Source organism: Anticarsia gemmatalis, chromosome 5, assembly GCF_050436995.1.
Source record: "Anticarsia gemmatalis isolate Benzon Research Colony breed Stoneville strain chromosome 5, ilAntGemm2 primary, whole genome shotgun sequence".
Taxonomy (NCBI): domain Eukaryota; kingdom Metazoa; phylum Arthropoda; class Insecta; order Lepidoptera; family Erebidae; genus Anticarsia; species Anticarsia gemmatalis.
In genome coordinates, this window is record NC_134749.1 from 8,504,410 (window position 1) to 8,532,170 (window position 27,761).

A 27,761-nucleotide genomic window follows, 5' to 3' on the forward strand; every position below is an offset into this window, starting at 1 on the left:
ATTTAACAGCAGTGAACCACTTTCACGGTTTCACATGACGTCTAGTGACGTGAAAATTCAAAAAGAAGCTCAATAGTCGACTATTATTCCGTACTAAAATACGACTTAATGGAACATCACTACGAGGGTGGTGCCGAGTGGGCTGGACTGTACATAATTATGTATTATTTTTAATTTGTTTAATTTTCTAATTAGTTTGCCTTTTATTATTTTTATAAATAAGGATGAAGTTAATAACTTAAATATATTATCAATAATAACAAATTATCGTAAGCTAATTTTGGCGTCAGCTATTTTTATAACCTATTACTGAATAGATTGAAGCTGTATGAGTAACCGACAGTGCCTACAATTACTGTTGCCTCTAGTTCGAGTTCTTCTGTTACCTAATTGTTGTTTCAACATTTCGTCGCTCTCTCTGGAATTGATATTGTAAATAATATAGGTAAGTTTCATTTTTTATCTTATTAGTCACTATTCTGTACACGGCCACCGTAATTTAGTGTTTGACACGAATGGTTGTGTTCCATGTATTTGTGTTATTTTCACTATAACATTTCTTAACTCTTCATCAAGTAACATTTAACATCAATGTTTCAATAGAAAATCTAATAACCTCTTCAAAAAAAATAATGGTTGGATAAAATTTTATATCTAAATAAAAAAGAAAGTGCAGATATTAAGTTGTTAAAATGTTTTTGGTGTGTGTCACTTTACTTGCTTTCTTTAAAAACGTATGCATGTGTGGTAATCAGGTGACTAACTCATATGATACTTGAAATTAGATCTTTATCAGTCAGTTATTTATTTTTGAATTGAAATAATAAATTGTTTTTTTTTTAACTATGTGGCCTACCAGTTTGACATCAACATCTAATATCATAATCTATTATGTCTATATTTTATTTTAGAGAGATTTTTAACGAGCTATGTACACTCTACTTTAAAATAACATGATTTTATACTTGTTGTTTGACAAGATCAATAATAATGAATTGTTACAATTACCTAAGAACCCATCCAGATTTTACTTCTAATAGTATAATATATTAAAGACCCTGTACGAGTCCTGTACCAGTAACAGCCAAAAATCCTAAAACTCCATTTCACAGAACAACATTATTAATACTAAACTTAAAACCTGTAATAAAAACAGTAATATTGCTGGTTTACACCATTTTCTTAGATTGTATTAGTCATTATAATTGATAAGAGAATCTGATTGCGGACTATCCAAAACAATATTATCTTCAATTATAAAACTTCAATAGACATATAGAGGCTTGGTCTCATTAATTAGCTGTAGTAATTATTAACTAAATACTTAAAAGTTAATTAAACGAGGTAAGGTTTTGACCCATCTCAGTTCACTGCTAAACTTGTGCTCCCGAAGTAAGCATACAACACAAGTGCACACTGTACAAATGAGAAGATATCTTGTTACTATTTAACATAAGCCATATGTATAATAATAGGAAGATTATCTAGAACCTCACTTGCCACTTCTCTCAATATTAACATAATCCATTGTACACATCAATTTCTTTTTCATCTTTTACTGAATTACTAATTCTTCACCGTCTATTTATCACTCAGCGTAATATCTGAGTGTAGAGCTAGCATTCTCTTGTTATTTATTGCCTTCTAGATTTTTGCCAGCTGTAGTAATGCACACATTAATCAGTAGATTATACCTAATATTTCTGCAATAATAATGTATTGCAATTTACTTTTGTCAATGTTTATTTACAAACATCCTAATTATGATAACCACTCATGACATAGGTATTTGAATGCATAATATTAAACAAACACAGACCATTTACAAAGTTAGGGAGTTTAAATTGCAATTGAATGTTTATATTTTTTACTAACAGCTTAAATGGGGCACTCAGACATAACTTTAAGATTACTTAATAAAAACTATGAGATAACTTAATAAAAAAAATATTATCCTAGTACCTACATAATATGTTGCACTTATTTTATAGAGCGCATTTTCCAAGTGTCGTACGCAAGTATCCTTCTAGATTAAACTCATTTTTATATTTCCGTGATTAAGAAGAACCAGTTTTCGTATAATTAGACTTGTTTATTTTTCTAGATCTTATGTACGTTCTGTTGATAATACTAACGTAAACACGTTAATGATTCACTTAAAAAATAATAAAAATACAATTAAATTAAAATCTTCTAATACATATTGTCATCAAATCGTAATTAGTTATTGATAAAATATTATTATCTTGTTTTATTTGGACCATTGATCATAATTCGTGTTATTTACTCCAGATAAAACTTATTGACAGGTGTTAATTAGATCGATTAGCAATCACATGTTAAGGTTGCCTTCTTTTTAAAATGTCATTACCGTATTTGATATCGTCCATGTTGTATTCTTTCCTTTAACTATGAAATTATTAAAACTACTAAAACTTTTAGGTATGTTTTTTCTAAACGATATCCTTTAGTTTATAGTCAAATTCTTGCAAACATGGTTATCGGAGATATACCCACGATCACATTACTTCATCTTACTTAACAATTTTCAGTCATAACTATCATGACAATACGCCTCGCGGTTTGATAGTCTCGCTCTCATCAAAAATGTCCCGCTTTGGGTAAATATGTCCCGCTTTAGGGTAACTACGTCCCGCTTTAGGGTAACTACATCCCGCTTCAGGGTAACTACGTCGCGCTTCAGGATAACTACGTCCCGCTTTGGGGTAACTGGATGTAGTTACCCCAAAGCGGGACGTAGTTACCCTAAAGCGGTCTACGATATGTCCCTCTCTGACCCAAGTAAAAAGGTCACATTATAGTAAACAACTCTGTCAAATAAGAAAATTATGCGATAAAAGTGTCTTAAATGTATATATAGTTATTTTTTAATAACAAGCGATTTGCTTCAAACCCTTTAAAATGATCGTATGTTAATAATAATCGTAATGAATATGGAGCAGGAAAATACACGTGTCTAACTAAACATTCTATGATTTTATATTATTACGACTGGGATACCGGTTTAACGGTAACTCCTTTGAGCTTGACACCAGTTTATATAACCTGTAATGGCGACCATTGCACAATGTCTTGGAAAATTTCCGCTATTATTCTAGTTGTCGATGTACAAACTCACATTTTAATTGTATGTTACACAGAAGTAAGATCTAACATAATCTAATATCGTTCGTATCTTAAGTACCGTGAAATACAAGTGTGTTTGAGTACAACAGGTTATTATTTGCCCAGATATCCGTTCTGATGTCACTCTTTCCTAGAGATTGGTCGACATACCTACATACATCTTATGAATATGGATACTTGTACCATGCGAACGGTATCGCATAGAAACTCACATGCGCTTATGACTCGAAATTCGTTGATTCCTTGAACTTATCATAAGTACACATTGTAAACTGATAGTGAGTCATACTACTACTAATAAGAATTAACCTGATAACACGAAAATCTGATAATGTCGGTAGAATTTCATGCCGTGTTGCAGATATGCTTTGATCAAAGTTGTAGATCGATCAATGAGGAGTACATTCATGTTTTTCGATTATAAAAAGACTACAATATATAAATTGTAATTTCGTTAATGTTCTTTATAAAATTCTATTTCAAATTATTGATTAAATCCATGTAAAGTGAGTGCTGCAACCGTTTTAACCTAATTAATTTAATATGCTGTGGCTATACTACAAGTAATTAGTATGAACCATTATCTGAACTGAACATAGTGCTTTATGTGAAATGAAATTATGGTGAGCTACATACATTATTATCAGTTAGTAATTTAGTAAACGCTTAGAGGATAAACGATAGTAACGATATTGTTGTGGAAACTTGAGCACGTCTATGTTGCTTTTACGAACCAGCACCAAAACAGCAATATTCCGGGAAATTCCGACCACTATTGTGCTATGATAACAATGTCTTTCATCTTTATTTACCTGCGTGGGCACAAGTATGTTCTATGTGATATTTAACGTCTTTTTATACTATTCCAAGAAAATCCTTCTAGAACCAACTGAAGTTAAACACCTCCGAACGAATATGCATACGAAATGTTGTGTAAGTGACAAACGGCATAATATCATGCATATATATTTCGAAAGCATCGAAAGAAACTACAGCTATATTTACTATCTATTATACATTTATATTTCCGCCAATCTTGCAATCATGTCTTTGCTTTTTATATAATCGAACCATTATTTAGAAACCTGTCATTATACACAGTCGAGGCTCATCTGGCGATATTAAACTTGAACTACACTCTAAAAATATTACTCTCATTTTGAAATTACGCAACATAAATTACTTTTTGTTATGCCCTATTGAAAACAATACTGGCAGAATTGAATGGGTAGAAAAAATAAGATACAATACTCGTATGTAATTTTTCTTTTATTCACGAAATCAAATTCAAGTTTTATCTATGTATTTCGTGCCAACTTGTCAGTACATTTTCACACGTTCAAACATCTATAAATCCACAGGTTATAATTATGTCCTATGCATTGCACTTAGAAGTAAAAAAAAAATTAAAGGTAGTAGCTTAAAGTATTCATAAAACTTAGTACTTTATAAAATTCGCTTTAAAATAATACTAAGTCTCTACGTTTATAACTACAGACTATAAAAGTACAAATATTAATAATTGAATAGTTCGCATAACTGCAGATAAAATTCGCTTTAATTCTAGCGTTGCGTGTAACATCCGAGATAGCATGAAAGATTCTTTACGTATTGGTGAGTGCAGCTGAACAGTGAAAATTTCACAATCAACATTCGTTGAAATACAATAGCAAAGAAGTTAAGTTTAGTAATTGACGCATACTCGCTACGAAAGATGATTAAAATAGAAATGACCGATCACAATTACGGGATTGAATATATTTAAGTATACGAAATATTTGAATGATGTTAACCTTTTATTATGTAGACGACGTATAGCATATTTTTATACTTGGACTACGCGTCGTATAAGTGACCCACATTATTTGAATTACTTAATTTACTGCCGATTTCGTTACGTTAAGTTTCTAATACTTCGTAAATATTAAGGAAACAATTCTATAAATAAAGTTGCAACGTGGCCATCATGAATGATTCATAAGAATATTGAGAAATATTCGATGTACCTAAATGCTCACCCGCGCTTACATTTTTGTAACAGTATATGAGTATGATTATGATTTTATATTATCATAATTCCCACTGGGTATTACATAAAAGTCTAAAGGCCATTTCATTGAAGTTAGAATATAATTATACTTACATTTGATACTGTTAATAAGATTAATAACAGGCTTAAGCAGAGTGGACTCCTGAGTTTTGGCAAATACATCAGACTCTTCGAATGAAGGACGTGTATTACAAATATTGCTATAAATCTATAGAAAATCAAAACGATTCAGACCTGAAACCTTTCACTAGCTTTGGCGATCATTTGAAAGGATGTAGAGTATTTTACCCTGCGTCCAGGATATATAACTACATTAAAGACAGCTCTATCTCCCATTCTGGTTCATTTTATTATTTTCCGCTTTTGTTTTAAAATCTAATCTTTCAATGAGACAGTTACTACTGAAAAGCAAAACGTCACATAAACACTTAAAACGAAACCACGTCACATTAAAATACTTACTCACGTAGTATTTTAGAAATTGATTAAACTAAATACTGTTACGTAATGTAATAAACATAATTAGGTAGTTCAGATAAGGAGTGACTAATCAGTTATCGTAATTATTATTAGTCACTCCGTTATCTGTTTTAACGAACATGCAATATTTTTTTCAAGGTTTACATTTTTATTATGTCCCTATATCAGACCTGAATAGATAGGCCTTTTGATTTTACATTTGATTCTCTATTCCTTTCAAAAATAAAATAATTCTGACCTACTGTAAATTCATTGCATTGTACGAACAATACGCAACATACCTTATATAAATACACACAGTATCATGGTTATCAAATAAATAGAATCGGTTAATAATTGCCCACGTTTAAAATAGAAAAAACGTTGGATATATTCTAGCCGTAGTCCGGACGGAAAAATCCAGTACAATCATCAGAGCGGCGCAACGAACGATCCAAGAAGGGTATTGCTACAATACACCTGCTTGGCTGGCTATTGGCAATAGGTGAATGTATGACGCTACCATTTAACAGTCAAATAAGTTTCACTGCTTTGGGGTATTCTAGAAATAACCATACGAGCTGTCCGTAAACGATCTCAAACTTATTCTATAAAATATATTAAATAAGTGCATTTAAATTCATAAATATTGTATTCAATCTGTGGCGTAGGACCTCGTAAACTATAGGCAAATTTGTTTAAAAAATGAATTACAATATTGGTTGTTCGCGTGCCATTTTCTTTGTTTAACGTAATTCGTTTCTATTTCAGGTATTTCACTTATTAGCGGATATTCGATCTTTCCCGACCACCGTTGCTCTGTGATAAAAACCTGTTTATGTGGTGAGTACAATCGTTAATATTTATTTCATGTAATAATTATCTGTAAAAAGGATAAATTGTAAACTCTAATTTATTCAATTCACTATTCCCACTGATCTCTGGTTAAACAATTTTTTTTAAATTGAATTACAAAACAAACAAAATTGTTTGTAAGTTTGCTTGTTAGTTTACTACTACAATTACTCCATTTTATGCTAAATGGTCTTCAATATAAAATTTTAAACTAAAATAAGTGTGCCGTATGCGCGACTGCACACTTCATAACATTTTTATTGAGGCGTTTCTTATAAAAATTAAATTATAACAATCATTAAAAAGTGGGTCTAGGTCTTTTTAGTAAAAAGTTTTCTTGAGATTTATTTACACCGTAAACACGTTTTCATTTTTATTAATCCTCCTTTGTATCAGATTTACCTTTGACCGTCAGATATAAATCTTTCAAACAGTGAAAGGCAGATATAAATCTTTCAAACAGTGAAAGGCTGATAAAAAACGTTGTTTCAGTGGTTACACAGAATCTTGCAGAAATGTCGTTCTCTTTGTATTAATATAATAGTATAGGATCATTATGGTGTTTGATGTTTGTATCATAGTCCAAAAATATGCCTGGCATTCTCTTCCTTTCTATTTTGGAACAAGGGCTTCGTTAACATAAACACAGCTATTTCAATAGGGCATGATTACTGTTAGCATATGATTACAAGAAAGCATTCTGAACAAAATGTTAATCTTTAAAACGAAATGAAAACCAACAAAAAACTTTTCTGTAACGTTACTAATTCTATTCAAATTAATTTAAAATAATGTTGTTATCGCTGAAAGATATTATCATTATTAAATGTGCGATATTCTAAATTTATTGTTCTTGTGTTGTTCTATGTAAATACAACATTAGTTTACAGACATTAAGCATGTCATTCACCACTCTACTTACAAAAAGTACGTTTTTTTACCTGTTATATTATAGCAATGATATCATGACGAAACGCCGAATCGTCCGGCCGAAGTAACATAATAAGGATATGTATACGACACACACGTCCTGTTTTATATAAAACGTACAGTAAAAATTAAAATGTAGAGTAAAAACAAAACTTTAAAACTTGGAAGATCTCAACTATGTGACAATTCACTTGCAACAAGGTAAACTTGTGCCATACAGACATTTAATAAAAGAATAATCACATCATTTCCGGGTTTTTGTGTACTTCAAGAATGCATACGACGTTTTTTTACCTCGCTGGTGTGACACCGTCGTTTTCATGATCGATCATGAAAGATTAAGTGTACTTGTTAACAAGACACATCTCGACATCACAACTAACTGTTAGATTACGTGATAGACACGCGATGTAGACGAGGAAGACCTTGTCCAAAGATTTTTGTTTAATTTACACCTTTACACGCAAGGTAAATCGATTTTATACTTCCAATTATTTTTATTTCTCAATTTTGTTATCATTCGTTTCTAATTTCACGCGTTTTATGTACTACTTACAGTGATTTTATTGTCTAATAACATATTAAGTTAGGTTATAGGTATGTACCGGTTATCAGTTAATTACCTCATCAAATATTGAAAATAAAAATTTAAAAAAATTAGTTTTTCTCCGATGATCCCTCGATACATTATTTTCAAGCGATGACTTACAATTTCTACTTACCTGCTAATATTACTGAATAAATATTGACGTTAAAACCTTAGATTGAATAAATATCAATAATCGTCATTGAAATACAAATAAGTTTAAGAACAAGTCATGACATGACATTGCCTGCTCTTATATGTAGTATTTTGAAGGATTCGTCATAAAAATGAGATGCTCTTTTAGGCACCGAGGACGATTGTGTATGTCGTGTATAAATTATATCCAGTCATCATTACTGTTAACCTCCCATGTTCCATTTGGGAAAAAAGTGGCCTTTGTGCTATTCTTATGTCTAAGATATTCTGTACTTCTCCTTGAAAGAGTAACAAACATTCTTCACAAACTTTCGTATTAATCATAATATATTAGTAGGATAAAACAGAAAAGGTCCCAATCATGGTTTTTGCAGATGGTAGATACAATTCGAGGCAATGCAAAAGGTAGCCCTCTCGTTTCTTCCTATTACTTTGTAGGCAATAAAGATCGAATTCAAATTACCGTTATTGCTATTTCAAAAAAGTTCAACAACTTTCTTAAACATTTATAAAAGATCTCAATGTGACGTTAAATGATAACTTTACATAATACATAATGTATTACTTTTTTGGGTTTTAACCAAATTAGTATTCTTTATTTTTTTCGGCTTCGGAATGTTTAATTTTGTTTTATATAACGTAGGCTTGGTGTGGGCGCAACACATTTTATTCTCTTGACCCAATTGTCACAAAAAGGTGCGGACTGGGAATCCCAAAGGATGGGCTGGTGCGTTAATTATTCCACATTATTATGAAATGGATTATTAATTTAAAAATCATACATTCCTGTGACAGAAGTTTGTAAAATAAAGTATAAAAACATTGCGTTCTGTGCTCGTAAATTGTAGTGGTGTCTACGATGTAAGTGGTTGGAGATTTTAAGTACACCGAAACGAGATATCTACAATTTAAGATCGCAACACTGATAAAGAAATATTTAAAATGATCAACACAGTAAGTACAATACTTTATAATATTCAGGCCCGGTTAATCACTTCTGTATGAATCTATAGCATATCAAGTAGGTTTTCATACATTTGCTGTCACATTACCTAGCAGATAAATTATCTAGCACTCATTTCTAAACTGTAAAACTGGCTCCAAGTAGTTCTAGTTTATAATATCTAATTAATAAAACGTTACAAGCCTACACAAGAGATTGGACCCGCGTGGAAACATAACCTGTATCTCACACACATTTTAATATTTTTAATTAACTTATCGTAGTATTAAGTGACTCTACCAACATTAAAACTACACGAGTCGCGTTCACAATTTACTTTTTTAATGTTTTGCGTTATGCTTGAACAGTTTACTGATTTTCATGAAAAATATTGTAAGAGAAAAATAAAAACGTTCCTATTTATTTCATTTCGATATTGATTACGAACGCGTTTACACTATATGTGCTTTAAATCTTATTTACAAATGTACTCAAAGTAAAAACCTATTTACAATATTGTAAAACATGGCTCTACATAACCTTTTTTATACCTTATAATGGTCATTGTAATAGCATAGGTCATGATCTGTCAAATTGTAAAAGCCGCTCTACATTCACGAAAATATATTTTTAATAAATAGTTATCATTTACAAATATGGTTATTGTAACGTTACCCGTCTCAAGGTGAGTGATATATTGTCTGTAATCGATATAGTTTTACGGATTGTTCTTTTTAAGTATTAGTTATATCCTTACCGATGAATAGGAAAAAAAATATTTTTTCCTTTAACCACTTAAGCTAGTGCTGCTGTGTAGGCCGCAAATGAGTTAACATGACAAATAGTCAAGGCGAGGTCGAGGGTCAACTGTGATCTCTGCCGGTGGGCACAATGACGTTTGTTGTGACGCGACATGTGACGCAGGAGAGTTTGCAAAGACGACGGCGCTCGGTGGTCGTTCGGTGGCGGCGCGCGCGCTTGTCAGTCACTGTCCGCCGCGCCGGTGGACGCCAACACCTGCGCGTGTACCATACATCAACAACGCGAAAGTCGACCTGCTTGCTTTTTATTTGTATTCACGCGGTGTACCTAACAGGCACACTCCTATAGAAAGGACTGTATCGTCCTTTCGTCGTTACACGCCCGTTTTACCGAACATCCGTACACGTAAGTACTATAATCATAAGTTCTGTGCTCTATCAATTAAACTTTCTGTCAGAAGTGTAAATTAATCCGCGTAAAAAGTGTCGTCTTCGTTGTTCTCTGCTGAAACTCCATGTGCGTGTTATAAAATATCCTATCCATGTGCGTTTCTAATGAAACTAAAATAATATTTTTTTAATGAGTGTGACTAGTTTATAATATTTCAATAAATATTTTTCCGATAAAACTAAATATATTCTGAATCTAATTCACATTTGGGAAAAAATATAGTTTCAAAACAAGCATTCCATATTTTAACAACTCTACTATTACTATGAAGACTAGTGAAATAATATGATTTCTTGTATCACCTAAGTGCTATTCGTGTATCGATCTTTTACCATTTTAGCATTTGTAAAGTGTGTCCAAATCTAACGTTAAAAAAAATTATAAACGAGCGATAACGGGGTTTTTGGATTTTCTTATGTAAAAAATTCAAGGTAATCGTTTACCGATATGAGCCGATATGTGAATCGCATCGATTTAATCGGGTCTATTATTGTTCGATCATAGGTTACATAAGCGACTGACAAAGATTTCACGAGGTTCCTATCTAATTGATCATCGCTGCATATCGATGAATTTACGCAACGCCGCGTTCGTGTCACAGATGTCTGCGACTGAGTTCCACATCGTTTCACGAATGTGCCTATACACGATATGTTATACCGATAACCTTATCATTTCTATTCGTGATATTATATATTTCCGTATACCGGTACTACCGTTGCTAGCTCACGGGAGTCTTAAACCCCATACTATATTTTATTGAGTCAAACTGTCATCTAATCCAGTTCATGAAACGTTATCTTATATCAGTATATAAGCAGAGGCATAGCGTTATAAATAGCCTATAAAAAATAGCTAACAATGGCGTTAGTAGTTCAATCTATATAGTATTATATCGAGTAAGTAAATAGATTGATACAACAGTAGTCAATAAACATGCTTATCCTAAAAGACATCAATATTTTTCGGATCTATATTCCTGATGTTATACTTTGATATGAATCGATAAAGTAGTGAGTAATGTTTTTTTTTATCTTCAATCGTGACGAATAGTCTAATTCCTTGTAGCTTTATAAATACCGAATAATTAAAACTTACTTGCGTGGTAGTGTGCAATCATGGATATGGTAATAATATCAGTGTCAGTAGGAAATGATTATGTTTAATTATTAGAAGAACGAGGTAAACAATTAAGGTGTCAATAATATTATAATTTATACCCTGCAGCGGTGCATTCAAGTTCGTGGCTAAGATAATGATATGTTAAGGAAAAAATGATCAACAGATAATAAAATTATGGTCTATATCATAGTTTATTTTGAAGCTGGTATTTTGCACAAAGAATCCCTTTAAATACAAAAATAGAATACAATTTCTTAACAACAAACAATATTTTATTAACATCTTACTTTGTAGATTGAGAGGCGGTGTTGAATTTTCAACCTTTACGACACAATACTTTATTCCAACAAATAGCACAATAATTGCTAGAATAACTTCAGTTTAACTTAATCACATTGCCAGAAGTTTCAAATAGCCTTTTTTTAACTAATGTCACACAAACACCGTCGGCTGTGTACACAACGTGTACACGATAGGCGCAAAAAATAAGTAACACTTAAGACGTCATTATAATAGTCTCATGATTGGCTGATAAGAAAAATTATTGTATTATTACAGTTTTTCTATTTAATTTATACATTTATTAATCCGTCATTATAGTCTTACATATTTTTCTTGCTTTATTCATTAGTAATTAATTCGATTACGTTACATGGAGGATTTATTACACTTCACTATATTTCCAGAAGTTACAAGTAGTCGCTTAATGTAACTTAATTCATGCCAACAATTTTCGACACTGTGCATCGACGTGGAACTTCAATTTTTAAACTATACTTAACTTACCCCACATTAAATATTTCGAAGCATGTCAAAATTTCATAACTGTAGTATACCGTATAGGTATTTTTTAACTATTAGACTTTTTCTGTAATATTTAAAGAGAAACGTGTGGAATGTTTATATATAAACATAACGCAACGCTTAAAGTCTGCGGGATAGATGTAGAATAGTGGGGTGTTCTGCGTACGAGTCTGTGGCAGTGGGTCAGTGGTACCGCAGGGCGCGGGCGCGGACGTCTGGCGCAACACCCTTACGTAAAACCTGCGGACTACGGACCGAGGCCTGGTGAAAGTTGTGACTGCTTCATAGAACACTCGAGACGAAAACGTTTACGGTCTCCTTGCCGCTTGTGCAAATGGAATTTCCTTCGACAAGGATACTTTAATTATAACCATTTAACCTGTAGTATCGATTATTATGCAAAAAGCCCGTAATTTGTGTGTAAATGTCTTCTGTAAAATATATAGGTAGGTACACGAGTTCGTACCCTATATTTCTTGTACGTATAATAAATATGTAATTATATATTTTTCCCGTGGTTACAGGAGTTCGAATTATTATTTAGTTTCAATTTTATTTAATATGATAAGAACTTACTACCGGATTTTAAAGCAATTTATAAACTTGCAGAGCAGATTGATCTGAGTCTAAGAAAACCCAGTCAAGGTCTTAAAGTATTAACGATGATTCATTAACATTACCTAATGATTGGTGTAATGTTTAATAGTCAATCGAACATTATGAAAATATTTCATGAAAACATGTATAAAACGCGAAAGTTATGTAAGAGTTATACTTACAAATAGGTAATTGGGCTCAAGTGTAGGTGAGTGTAAGTGAATTTTGCCGTGAAGAGCAGGTCAAGGTCGCCCACAATAGGCGGTTGTGCAACAGCGGCTGCACCTCACTCAGCGTCGTGTCATCTTGTTCTTTTCAGATACTACCGGCTCGCACCGCGGCAAAGTACACATAAAACGATTTATAATATTTCACGGTCATGATTTATTATGACCATCAACTAAACCTTGCCACTTGTCCGACCCGATTAATTATAAGGCACATGGTGCGATGTTATTGACGTCCTTTGCATCTAATTTCCCTTGATTGTTTGCTTTAATAGGAAACATAACCGACATACTTCGGAGCTTTGATTCATAACGTGAGCAATTTTATGGCAACGAAGGTTGTGATGCTAGTGACAAAAGATTACGAGACGTGCCGATAGTCGCAAAACATTACATATTTCGACGTGAGATTTGAAAATAAACCTACGTGCCAATGTTGCTTCCGATTGATCCCAAGCCTTGAATGTCTACTTGACTTGCTGATACTAATGATATCTATCAATATCGTTATAAATACTATTTATACTAATTAATTCTTGAAGAACTAATTATAATAGATAACCATTAGTAAAATTGAAGCTAAAAGGAAGTCCATTCCTCACGTCCTACACGATATATTAGATAAATACTTAGTGTGATTATGAACCGTATTACCTATGTCAGATCAGGTATCGGATGCAACGTCGTCGAAGCAAACAGGTCCATTGCTCGCTCGAATCGCCTCCCTTTCTCTCGCGTACCAATGTGTGGAATGATGTAACTGCGGAAACTTCTTAATAAGTAATTCCATATGCGAATTTTTAGATGACCCATTTTAAAGATACTAGTGCTTGTCTGCTCCGGCTGTCTCCGGTACTGTAATTGTATCATGAACGGATGTGAAATATTTTGTCCGTTTCGTGAATAACGTAGGTTAATAGGTTTCCACGTACAGATGATGAAGTTATTGATGACATACGAGATCAGCGAAAAGTGTCAAAATTACCAGTATTATTGACTGGTTATGATTGAAATGTTCAAAACTTTATTCGGGTGGAGTCAACTATAGTGTCGATCTGCTTCCAGAATATTCTTCATGTGGCACTCTTTTTTTGTTATTATATCCTTATAGTGTAATCAATCGTAAAGTTCGATTAATTTTTATTATACCTAGATAGTTTTATTTTTATGAACGCTATACAAAAATATAAGTACACTCTATCATTAAAAACTGCCGCAGATGCTCAACGTGAAATAGTTTAGACGGATGCTGTACAAAATCGTGCCAAAAGACTAAAACAATGCCGTTCTGTCTTTGAAAAAATATTTTTTTTGTAAAAATTTATAAATCTCGTTTCGGTGTCCTCAGTCATACCTAATGTTGTCATTTAACCCATTACTGTCCCACTGCTGGGCAAGGGTCTCTTCCCGTAATGAGGGAGGGGTTAGGCCTCGAGTCCACCACGCTGGCCAAGTGCGGGTTGGGGACTTTGCATGCCCTCAATAAATGTATTAAACAAATTTTTAGGCATGCAAGGTTTCCTCACGATGTTTTCCTTCACCGTTGGAGCATGTGACAATTATTTCTAATACACACGTAACTTCGAAAAGTCATTGGTGTGTTACCTTGGGTTCGAACCTGCGACCACTTGCGTGGGAGGTGTCAACTTATACCACTCGGCTATCACTGCTCTTTAATGTTGTCATATTCAGTGGTAAATAACGTTATAACAGAACCACAACCACAATTTTTCATGTATGAATTTTGGCGAGAAAGACGCGTTGTAAGATTATGTCAAAATAGCATGAGAATGAAAACGAAATAGATAGGTACTTAATATGTTTTATTAAAATTAGACATGTTTAACTCAACAAAAAAGGAATAATTTCCTAACCTTAATGAACACTGAAAAATAAAATATTTTTCATAACCTTATAAACCAGATGTAGCTTAAATCCGCAATTTAAGCTACATCTGGTTTATAATCGCATCTTATAAATATCAAACTATTTAATATCTTGCTTTTTTCTTTTTTATTTTTTTATGAAAACTTGAATAATATACTAAAAAGAAGATACCGATGTGAATTCCAATGAAATGTCGTGTTTCTGATTCTGTTCCGCGTGAATGTCACACTTTATGACAAAATCATAACATGACCATGCAAAGTACAATGCACTGCATGTTGTCTAAAAATATTTTTAAAATAATGTTAATCGATTTTTTACCGTTTCATTTGCATGATTTGTTTACAATTTACGACAAGTACATTGACCGCCACATTACTTTTGGTTTGTTTGTGATTAGTGTTATGAATAGAAAACGTTCAGTGTTTACAAAATTGTGAGTTTAAGAATTTACATGATGTTGAATTCACCTATCTTTTTAATTTATCAGTTCAGCTTTTAGGTTATTAAACTGTTTTAACTAAATACTTTTTTACAATTTGAATTTGAATTTTGTCGATTAAAAGACTGTGACTAACTATTTCTGTTATTTTGTGCCATGGCCGCATTGTAACTAAATTTAGTAATTAAGTTAACTTTGAGGGCATTACATAACTCTAAATGGACCTAGCATGTCTATTATGTTCTAGAGAAGCCCAACGACCAATACATGAGGTTATCAACAATACAGGTTTTTTCAGTACGTCATAGAACTATGAATAGTATGAATACACAATTCACTGCCACGTGTTACGCTCTAGAAACATTAAACGGTCAGTTATAGTTTACGGTCCATTAGGCACACACTTGTACATCAAGGCCCTTCGGGTTCAAGACTATTAGACAATATACCAGATTAATAAAAGCAATCGAAGAAAGTATGTTGGTACAATAGGCACGTGGGTAGATTATGAGTGATTGCATGGCAGTCATAAATTACTATGATGACACCTTATATCCATGTTAATTTGATTTTTACAAACAAACAAGCAGCTGGTAACTACGCACGAGAGATGATTTTATATTTTTTTACCTAATTTTGAAAACTTCAGCTTTTCATTTTTTTTTACTAAGGATACCTATATAAAAAACATAATCTGCAGCAAGCGTCAAAATGATTCGTCAGACATTAAAATAAATGACAACCTCTGTCCCTAAAGTTGATAAGTCAATTTGCATTTATCTGCAACTAACAAATAGGTGACAAACGTATTTATTGATATCGGTCAACAGCACTTATCCCAAGGTCGACTATCTCACTTGTTATAAATAGTGTTTTCTTTGTTTCAGATTTAATTAGTCGATAGAGAAACCTACCCAAAGATGGCTACCATATATGATTGGTACCGAGATCTAATGGACAACAGGGGCGGTAAGTAGATTTCACTTCTATTTATTTTTAACGGGCTCAAAACATTTTTAACATTGACATTCATAACCAAATGCGGTACGCAATGAAAAAATCACGGTCGGTTTAGGTTGAACTACTTTTTTTGTCTATTAGATATTACGTATTTAGCTACTTATTGAGGTATTTGACATAGCTTGACCTTTTAGTTAGAGATTTAATGCAGTTATTTATTTTCGATAGCCAATTAATTGTGCAACGGTTTTTTTTAATCTGTAATAACAGCTAATCAGTTTCATAAAGAAATAGTTGAATAAACCGTGTGTCGAGTATGTAAGACAACGTGCACCGGTCGCGTTTAGTCGAGTCTAAGAGTTTGCTCAATACATTACATAAGAAGCACGGAACGATTCACACTCAGCAGCCCCACTCTGGTGTAACGTTGCCTTCTCCGGCAGAAGTTATGTCAACTGGCGGCCTCGAAACCTATCAGTCTCGGTAACTGAGCTACATACATGATATCTGGGAAATAAAGAATAACGTTATACCTGTCCCCAAGCAGTAATACGTAACTAAGCTGATAAAATACTAAAAATGTAATTCTAACTTAATATTCTTTCGCCATTATTCTGCAAAACTATTTTAATTGTTGAGATCGACCATACGATACAACAAAGCGATTCTATGATTAATTATTGTTTAAAATACATAATAGCGAAGATCATTACATTTTTATGAAAAAGCCTACTTCCGTCTAAGATAATATGTCGTTATTTATAGACAACGAGTTACATAACACCACAAATTATTAAAATCCGTATGTTTTGGACATTTTAATACAATGAATTGAAATAGGAACAATAATTTGTTAAAGTTAAAGTAGCATTATTATTCATATTCATTTAGCTGTACTAGACTGTAGCTAGACTAGTGCTCAGGGGTAAGTATACATTTTGTTCTTGTAAAATATTTTTTCCTGTCTAAAAGTAACCTTGAGTGTTGGTAAAACAACTTTAATTTTCATGTCGCTGCGTCTATTTTGTATTAAGTAATAAAAATATAATATTGGTTATTATACTTCAGAAATAACATGTGAAAAAACGAACAATCTATATTAAACGTCATAGTAGAGTTTTACATCAAATATTAAGTGACTTTAAAAATAAGAACTTAGTGCGTGTACATAAAGGTATATATATCGTAATAAGTGCTACTTCAAAAGAAAAACAAACAAAACATTCATGGAATAATACAAGCCACGAGGAAAATATCGCAATATTTAAACAACATAAAACACAGTTCACGTTTTCTTAAATGAATATGTGTATTTTATATTATTTTATTTACAGTACGGGTAATTTCCCTTTACTATTTACCAATGCCATTGTTGGACCAAAGTCTTCCAATGCGTGTTTCGTTATTGATGAACTAAGATGTTAGCTAATATTTGCTCAAAGGAAGTAATATTGTATCAACTAATATCCACTGTCAGTTTCAAACTTTGTAACATATATTCATCGCCTAATTTTAATCTGTATATTTTTTATCATTTTTAGATCCTCGCGTCAAGGACTGGGCGATGATGTCTTCGCCGTGGCCCACGTTAGCAGCTTGCGTTTGTTATGCGTATTGCTCGAAAGAACTGGGCCCCCGGCTAATGGCAAACCGTAAACCCTTCGAGCTACGAAGTGTTCTAGTTGTCTACAATCTCGCACAAACTATATTCAGCGCGTGGATATTCTATGAGGTTGGTCGACCCACTACGTAATTACACGAGCTGCTATAAATGCTAAATAACCTCGCGCAAGGGTAGTGATCGCCGTTGGCCAATGAACTCGGCCAGTAAACCCCATCACGCTAACTTGATTCCATATAATTAGACTTGTGCAAGATGGAGATTAAATTAAAGATTTGATTTACAAACAAAGTTATTTTAAACGTTGAATAAATCATTGACATTTTTAAACAAGCAACATCGAGCATCGACCTGCAAACCTTTTGCTTTTTTTAATGCAGCTGAAATGACATGCAAGGAAAATTCCTTAGCTTACTTGATGGAATTTTTTATCTAAATTGATTTTTACTTTATTTTCGCAGTACTTGATGAGCGGCTGGTGGGGTCATTACAACTTCTCATGTCAGCTCGTTGACTACTCCCGGAGCCCAATGGCAATGAGGGTATGATATTACATGCATCTATACCGAAATAGAACTCGCTTTCGCCATTACTGAATACGTAAATACAGTACAAATCCAAATTATGACACGGCGTAGTTTTTAATAAGTATAATTAATACTGTTAACACATCTGAAATAATAAGTGTTATAATAACTGTACGTACTGTTTTTACTTGATATTTTACTGTTAATAAGAAATTATGGAATAAGTAAGAATGCTTTTTAAGTGACGGAATCATAAAAAATCAAGGTTAAAATATTTCCGCTATATAACCTGCTAATTAATTAGATACATAGCTAGTACAGGTACTCAAATACAATAATATAGTGTCAATAATAGTTTTATGAGCATGTTAGTATTACTCTAATGACGTAAGAAGGACACAGGTAATTCCTTGAAGCTTTGTGTGGTTAAACATTTAAAATTAATATTCAGTCAAATAACCATAGAGTATATCTGACGGAATTTCGTATAGCGTGGTAACTAATGAGCTCCTCTGTAGAATAGAATTATTTCCAGTCTTTATTTTAGTATGAATTCGCTATTTTGCCAACAGTAGGTAAACTTTTATTGTATGGTAATGATAATAATGATGAATATATAATATAATGTTATTGAGTCATACATACAATCAATTAAATATATTCATCAAAATTTACATTCACAAATTCAGTCATTAAATAAGTTTGTCAATTGTCGTAGTTAATTATGTAGAATTACTTATACAAGTCAAATAGTTGAGCGAAATGTCATTGTTGTCTTATAATAAACTAATTACATTTGTAATTTAAGCAGAATTGTTCACCGAATGTATTAAAAATAGAATCTAGGTAGGTATCTACGATTTGAAATTAACATACAATACAAATGTTTTTTTATTGTTTTCGGGACCATTTTTAATGTTTAGTGTCCTAATGTTAATTCAGACTAATATTATACTTAATTACGCCAATTTCATTTCAAACATAATTTAATACATTTTTTAAAATAGGTACAAACAGAACTTCAATTACCTTATGATAAATATTACCTATAATTATGACGGTAATACTAATAACATAGCAGGTATACTTTACTTTTTATTGATCACTAGCTGACCCGCGCAACTTCGCTTGCGTCACATAAGAGAGAATGGGTCAAAATTTTCCCCGTTTTTGTAACATCTTTTACTGGTACTCTGCTCCTATTGGTCGCAGCGTGATGATATATAGCCTATAACCTTCCTCGATAAATGGACTATCTAACACTGAAAAAATTTTACAAATCGGACCAGTAGTTCCTGAGATTAGCGCGTTCAAACAAACAAACAAACTCTTCAGCTTTATAATATTAGTATAGATAATAATATTACTTGGAATAAACACCAATAAAGAAATAAAGTAGGTATCTTGATTAAGTACACGATCAATCTCTGTTTTATATTTGCTTACATAATGCGCATGATTATGTAGAGTAATATAACCAATATTTGTGGTAAGTGGGTATCTATGTCATGGACCGCCTTCTACCGACCAACACACCCATACTCACTGCTTTTTGGGGTCAAATGTACGAATCATATTTTGACCTTTATTTTAATTGTCAAAAGACCTATTTTAGATTACGGAAATTCCTTGTAAATCCGCTATTGCAATATTTTATTAGTTTCTCATTATGTAAAACGGAAGCGGATTTTATTTTCCCTATAAGGTAAGTTGTTAGGAATATCCATAGCAGGTATATAGGTTAATTTTATGCGTTTTAACCTGAATAGTTTATAAGATCTTCGTAACATTTTATAAATTGTGTGTTATATTTCTATATATTGTTATTTATGCAGATGGCGAATACGTGTTGGTGGTATTACTTCAGCAAGTTTACGGAATTCATGGACACTCTTTTCTTCGTGCTACGTAAGAAAAACGAGCACGTGTCCACCCTGCACGTCATACACCACGGGATCATGCCCATGTCTGTCTGGTTCGGGCTCAAGTTTGCTCCAGGTCAGTAAATACATACATAACTACTTATGCCCGGTTTCTGAGTACATTTAGCGGTAGTTTATCTATTCAAAAGTGTTTTTACGCTCTTGAATAGATAAACTTCCGCTATATGTACCTCAGAAACCGAGGGTTAGTCAGAGTACGTCGTTATGAGTCATGACGCCGCTTATAATCAGACGGTTTCGTCTAAGGACGTCCAGACAAGTCAAGGTAGCTTGAGATAAATGAGAGATAAGAATGAAATAATTACTTGCGAATTTAATTGATAATTATTTTTCGTTATGTTATTGAATTTGTTGGGAAATCCAAATCAAATCTCTTAAGACTTGTAAGCAGGTCCATCATCTCGCTACAGAAAAAAAACTAGTTTAACGATGAGTTTGATTTTTGCTGATTGTGTAGGGAGTCGGTGTAGTGTCGTTATAATAAAATTTATTTATTGCAAGAAATACTGTGCATCGTGTTTAGAAACGAGTCTGAATTAAATAAATGTTATCGTTAGTTACCATTAAAGCATATGGGATCGGTCACAGGATAATACATACCTATTTATTATAATTAGTGGTGTGCGTGACAAACACGCATTGTTAGATTAATGCACATTGACACGAACTAGTCAACTCTACCAAATTATGCATCGATCTTCTGCCTCACATAAGTAATAAGCTAAAAATTAACATTCCTGCTTAAACACCTATTTTCTGGCCTGGCCTCACAAAGAATTTATTATAATTTATTTGTCGTTTTACCTTATCCGTTTATATAAAGAACTCGGAACCGAACAACTATTGCGAAAATCGATATATTCGTCGCGGTTAAGCAATATTATTGTGGGAGTGTTGATGCCTCGCAGTTTACATAATTATCGTGACCTTTCTCTAACTCGGAAGAGCAAATAAAGCGATTCCGATTAACACTTGACCATATAAGATTTGCTTTAGCACCGAAACCTTATTTTTTAATGTTGCTCACCATATTTGAATTCAATTATTGTTAATTAATGAAAACAAGCAAAATTGTTATTTATAATTAATTAGGTCACCTGATATAACAGTCACGAATCAGGAAATATCCTAATACAATTCAATGACCTCAATAAATGTGCAAAGGACATTCTATAATATGTGAATGTCCGTTATATCTATGAATTATACAAACTTCCCATTAAACAATATTGCGTAACTCATACTGATTGTAGAAGCGCGGAGGTTTTTTAAATTTCAGATTAGTTATATCGTTTTATGTTTGTACGATACCCATGATCTGGCCTTATGAAAAAATAATCGAGTGCACAAGCATTGTTTGATCCAATGTGATAGGTTAAATGTTGTTATAATAAAATTCATACCAAGAAATGTTCTGTTGAAAGCAATAAACAATAATGTTAAACAATAGTTAATAAACTAGACTTTACTTGTACATAATAACGAGTTGTGCTACAAATATTTGTCACTCGTTTATAATAAAAACAAACATCTAAAATCATTTAGAATAATATATAATATTAAGTAGTTTACTATGTCCGAGTACACAAATACATATAATTCGACGTTTATTAAAATAATAAATATCGTTTATTTACTTGAATGAATAACTTTGAACGTAACAGTTCCTTCCTACATGGAATAATTATATCATATTATCATAATTACCTTCCTAAATAATGTTGCGAAGGTTTCTGATCAGACGAAATCATGTAAATGATAGTATTTGCACATTTAGACCTCGATCTTACGAATGATATGTATTTATGAGAGCAGTGATACGCTTAGAATTACGTTAAAAATAATTAAAATTACTCTTAATTAACAATGACAAATTAAATACACAAAACTCTTAGCAATGAGTCACACCAGCACATCAAAATATGACTATTAAACATACTGCATTAAATTTGTGTACTTATGCTGATAATAATAGTTTTTGTTTTATCAAAATCGGGTCAAAATTACCGAAGTTACAGCGTTATAAAGTTTCACTGCATTTTTAAATTTGCGTTGCTTCGCGCGCTATGCGCTGACGTCACGACGCGATAGACACGCTTGTTCGACTGCGGGTGATGCGGAGTTTTGACTTGAAAAGTGATTTGCATTTAATATTTAAAGAGTCTGTGTATGTGTATGTGTTATAAATTTAATCATCGTGTTTTTTGTAAAATAAGCCTCCACTAAGATATCCTCGATCTCGATCGTCACGCACACAATCATCAACTAGACCCAGGTAAAGAAAGTTGAACTCGTATACTACTAAATTACTAATAATATTATTGTGTGTAGTTAACAATAAAATTGAAAGTTTGTTACAACTGGCATTACAAATAATGAGTGTTACGTACCTACCAAGTGTAAATTTGGAAAACATAGCTTTAATATAATATTATAAAAAAAAAATTGTCACCCTGCCTCTAATTTTAGTCAGGTTTATGGCTATCATATGAATGCATGAATCTACTCTGTAGGATGTCTTATATGATTGGGTGTGTAATGAGAACTTTTAATTAAACAATTTAATTTTGATATTATTAGATTTAATACAACTACAACAATTTTCAAAACAAAAAACCAACGCCAACTCAACCGCCGCGCTCGGCTCGCCGCCGCCTGTGAGGTCATTGAACTGCTCATTAAATAGTACCTATCCACTGTTTAGTAGAAGTTCATTGCTAGCTAGGTATGAACATGATATGGCATCTTGATCTTGAGGAAGTGTTTAAAAGGCAATAAACTTCTATTTAACATTTGCGCTTGACATTATCTGAACCGGGCTTTAAGTTTTAGATTAGGTGTCTCTTGCAAAAATATAAAACAGTTTAGGTACATAGTACAGAAAAAAACATTTTTTGGGGTGTTTTTTCACTGGACTTAGTACACATAGGAACAATACAATATTTTCTAACCATTTTGTTTGTCCACTATAAGCAAAACAAATGATTTAAAGCGAAACCGCGAGAGACAACGAGCCTATGTAGGTATCGGCAAGTACTAACGAAATAGCAGTGTCGTAAGATGACGTCACACGTCCGTGCGGCCGCTTCGCCGGAGTTTGGCGCGAAGGCCATACTTTGACGTTTAATATCTCGGTCATTTTTGAAGATACGAAAAAAATAAAAACAGATTTTTTATCCTTGAAGTACCTAGTTTTTAAATATGCTTATAACAAAAATCATTGGTGTGACTGATTAAATATGTTAAACGATTTTCACATATTAATATACCTAGGTATTTATTTTACGAGTAGGCAGTTGGTAGGTATTAGCCAAGTTCTTTGTTTCTAAAGCCTCAGTGCTCGCCATATTTTATTTTTTTTATTTAAATACTGTATCTACAGCTACACTCAGTTCTAAGTAAATACACACTCAAAGATCATTAGGTAAGCCAATGTGACTGTAAAGTACCATTTGACACGGAAGTTGTCTTGTTTTAACTTCTTTATAAAATCGTTGTATTTAAAATTAACACATTTATACTTTGTATTGATTTTTAACAACGGAAAACTTCACAGTTGACGACGTTCAAAGTACAATATTTAACATCCATTAGGACTTTATTTCTAGTTTGTTTTATTTCTGTTTACACTACGACATTCGATTCTGCACCTATTTATATAGCATGGGGATAATGTTAGTATCTTATATTCATGCTATTGACATCATGTCGATAATTTGTTCCATGGATGTTTAAACAATTCATTATTGCTGAATTATGACAATAGTTCAAAAAAGATAAAACAAAATTACCTAATCCGGATATATTACGTTTTCTTGCCTTTGATGTATATAATATGGTACTTAAGTGCTTATTTATTGTAAAAAGTAAATTAACAGATAATACTTTAAATAATAACATGCAGTACCTAGCATACAAACAAAAAACAACTAAAATTGGTACAGAACACCTTTACGAAAGAAACTTGTACTTCACAAATATTTTTTGTGCGATGACTTCACTTCGTCTCGGACATGATTAACACTATTTACTACAATAGGTACAGCGGCGACATCTCAGGGGCGCTCTTCAAAGTACATTGATTTTACAAACAACACTGGTTTCGCAATTAATCACACACAATCAATATTTGAGTAAAATAAACTATCGTCTTGGACTACCTGCGAAAAGTAATTACTTGCGACTCAATTTGACCGAGACATTGACATTCAGTAGGTTCTAAGTCCTCTGCCTATTATAGCCCCTTTATCGACAAATATTTTCAGTCAATACTTGATTTATACACATTATTATGTACATAGTTTCTAATGTTGACTTTGATTTATTATTCATAATATTGTTGAGTTTTCATAAGCCCTAATGTATGTAAATTTCAATTGATATAATAATATGTAAATCCGAATTAAGATATCAAGTATTGCTCATTAAGATATCTCGATAAGTTCGTTAATTAGGATTACTAGTATAATTATCGTATGTCAAGATAAACCGGATAATAAATAAATTATGTTAATCATGCGATTGTTTAATACTTTACTTATATATTGTGTTTTGTATGTCACCAGGTGGTCATAGTACATTCTTCGCGCTGCTGAACACATTCGTCCACATAGTGATGTACTTCTACTACATGGTCTCTGCAATGGGTCCCAAATACCAGAAGTACATTTGGTGGAAGAAGTATCTCACCGCCTTCCAGATGGTATGTATGACGTATAAAGCAAAACTCACTAAACATAAGCATATTTCCAAATCCTTTAAACTCTGTAACTTAAAGTTTCGCCAAGATCCAAACATCTTGCCTTTTTTATATTTCTATAAATATCGCAGCGCTAATGAACTTAAATAGTGACGTGTTGCAACACGGATATAATCTTTCAAGTAGTTTTAACATATAATTTCTTATAATAATAGTAAATATGTAATTTCTTTATGATAACCATATCGAATAGATTAATTTTTATTGTGAGGTTCAACTTGTTTTGTCTATTAAATTTAATTAAAGATTAACACCGTCATATTTTGGTTAACGTTGTTTACTAGAGCGCCGCAAAAAAATCTACAACCATTATATAATTATATTCTTACGTAAATCTAAAAAGAAATAATTCTGCGTTAATTGCCTTTGTCTCACGAAAAAAGGATTCTATTCATCCATTTATATATTATCTAAAACTTAAAAGATTATTAATCAACGAAAACCAACAGTTTCTTTGTGTTAGTTCCGTGAATAATAATTCGTTTCTTAAAGCTTTAATAAATGACAAAGGAGTAAGACCAATGTCAATACAAGAAAATGTCTATTCTGCTGGAATTATGTTTGAATAGAAACCCATGAGATCAAAATTATAAAAATAGTGTTATTAATTGTAAGACCAATGCTGAAATCATTATTGAGCAGTATATAATTTGTGAAACAGGTTCAGTTCGTGCTGATCTTCAGTCACCAGCTGCAAGTATTGTTCCGTCCGTCGTGCCAGTACCCGCGCGTGTTCGTCTACTGGATCGCGATGCACGGCTTCTTGTTCCTCTTCTTGTTCACTGACTTCTACAAGGCAAGGTATTCCAAGACCAAAGGAAAGGCCATGAGAAATGGACTTTGTATGGTAAGTGATGCAACCTACTATTACACGTTAACAGGAAAATCGAATAAGTATAACATTTAATTGTACGGCACGTTTCCGTGTCGTTCAGGATAAATGCGACACTTAATATGGTAGGAGCTACATTTTTGTGGTGTTTGAATGTAAAATATAATGATCGTGATACATATTAAGCGTAATTTCTATCTAGAATAGAAACATGTCACACATGCTGAAGCAACTTCCGACTGAACATTATTTACGATTAATTATTATTTGTAATCTCGTTTTACTACTCCTTGTTTAAAAAATTTAAGTATTCGAGTTTTGCAGTAATAGTACTTATTCGATGTTCGCTCTGACGCTATAAGGCGTTGACGACTTGAGCACGATATAAGTGGTGAGGAGTAGATGATGACATGCTGTGTTGTTGCAGGCGGTGCTGGACTCAGGCGCGCCGGGCGGCTACTCGGCGGCGGCGGGCGCTCTTCCGAGCTCATACGCGTCGTCGGGCGCCGACGCCTTCGTGCGGCGGCGGCCCGTGTCGTAGTGACGTCACGCGCCGCGCCCGCCGCGTCCCCGCCGCGGGCCCGTGCCGCGATTCGGACTGTATTTCTACGATGAACTTAGACGATAGACATTATTACTTCTACCTGTAACGTTTGTTAATGCACAAAGTCACTATTTTGGATCTTGCTTGGATCGTATGCCTTGTAATTTTTTTAAGTACAAAGTATAGTTATTGAGAATGATCTACGAACTGTTAAAATTAAAGTCTCGGTCGATGTGAAGTCTAGTCGCGTTTTGGCGATACGATGTTTCCCCTCGAAGGAACCGGAGCGCAGGTCCGTGACTGAGACGCGCGACGGCCGCGCACGGCTCGTCGTCTGTCACGATGCATACGGTGGTACATTCACGATAGGCGAAAGTGAGATGGGCATTTTGTATTAATGTATATATTTTTATTATTTTAATATTAAAATAGTTATGGTATCATGTGTAACTAGGTGTATTAAAGGTTAACGGATTTTTGTAAATATATTTTTATCGTTAGATGCTAAATGAAAACAATGAATAATTATGTTACCATACATTTGTTAGATATCCAGTGTGGTTTTACTAACAGCGTTTCAGTTTTCCCTACTACGCCCCGTGCTCAAGTATTCCATCACTTCTTCCACATGTAAATTTTATAAAAATCTTGTTAATTATATATATTTTTGATGAATGCGAACAATGTGAACAAGTTTGATGTAATTTGTGGCTATGCACAATGCATTTTTATTATTTTTACGTGAATACAAATTTCCTGTACCGGTACGAGACTGTGCAGAGTAAAGTGTGTACATTCTTAGAAGTGATAGCAGCGAGAAATCATGCATATTGCAGTAGTTATCATAGAATATAATATTCTAAGTACCCGTGTGTAAGCGTTCAAGGTAATAAGTAGTAGAGTTACAACGTAGTGGACTAAGTGGAGAGACTGCACAGTCTCGGACTGCGCCGAGTCATCGCCGTTATATTTAAGTATTATTATTTTGTATCATGTTCTGGTGTTACGATGCTTTAAGTGTTGTGCAATGTGGAGTGCCAGTTGCTTAGATCGCAGGCGGGCTCGTCCGCGCGAAACAACAGTCCTGCTCAAGTAATTACTGCGAATACACTCTTTTGCAACTTTATTTATTACTTTAATAAAGGATTTTACAATTGA

General features: G+C 33.0%; 1 protein-coding gene across 3 annotated transcripts; it reads left to right on the plus strand.

Annotated features, from left to right (window-relative positions):
• Positions 1–106: 106 nt before the first annotated feature.
• On the plus strand, positions 107–27,761 carry LOC142973055 (very long chain fatty acid elongase AAEL008004-like). 3 transcript variants are annotated; one of them, XM_076114598.1, is made up of 9 exons: positions 107–445; positions 6,428–6,499; positions 16,305–16,386; positions 17,919–18,109; positions 18,460–18,540; positions 20,361–20,523; positions 25,034–25,170; positions 25,889–26,074; positions 26,487–27,761. In XM_076114598.1, exons 3-9 carry the CDS (start codon positions 16,338–16,340, stop codon positions 26,598–26,600), a joined length of 921 nt encoding a protein of 306 aa, XP_075970713.1. In that variant the 5' UTR covers positions 107–445; positions 6,428–6,499; positions 16,305–16,337; the 3' UTR covers positions 26,601–27,761. The 3 variants fall into 3 exon arrangements, with proteins under 3 accessions (XP_075970713.1, XP_075970715.1, XP_075970712.1); XM_076114600.1 differs by lacking the exons at positions 107–445; positions 6,428–6,499 and adding an exon at positions 9,692–9,811; XM_076114597.1 differs by lacking the exons at positions 107–445; positions 6,428–6,499 and adding an exon at positions 10,077–10,293.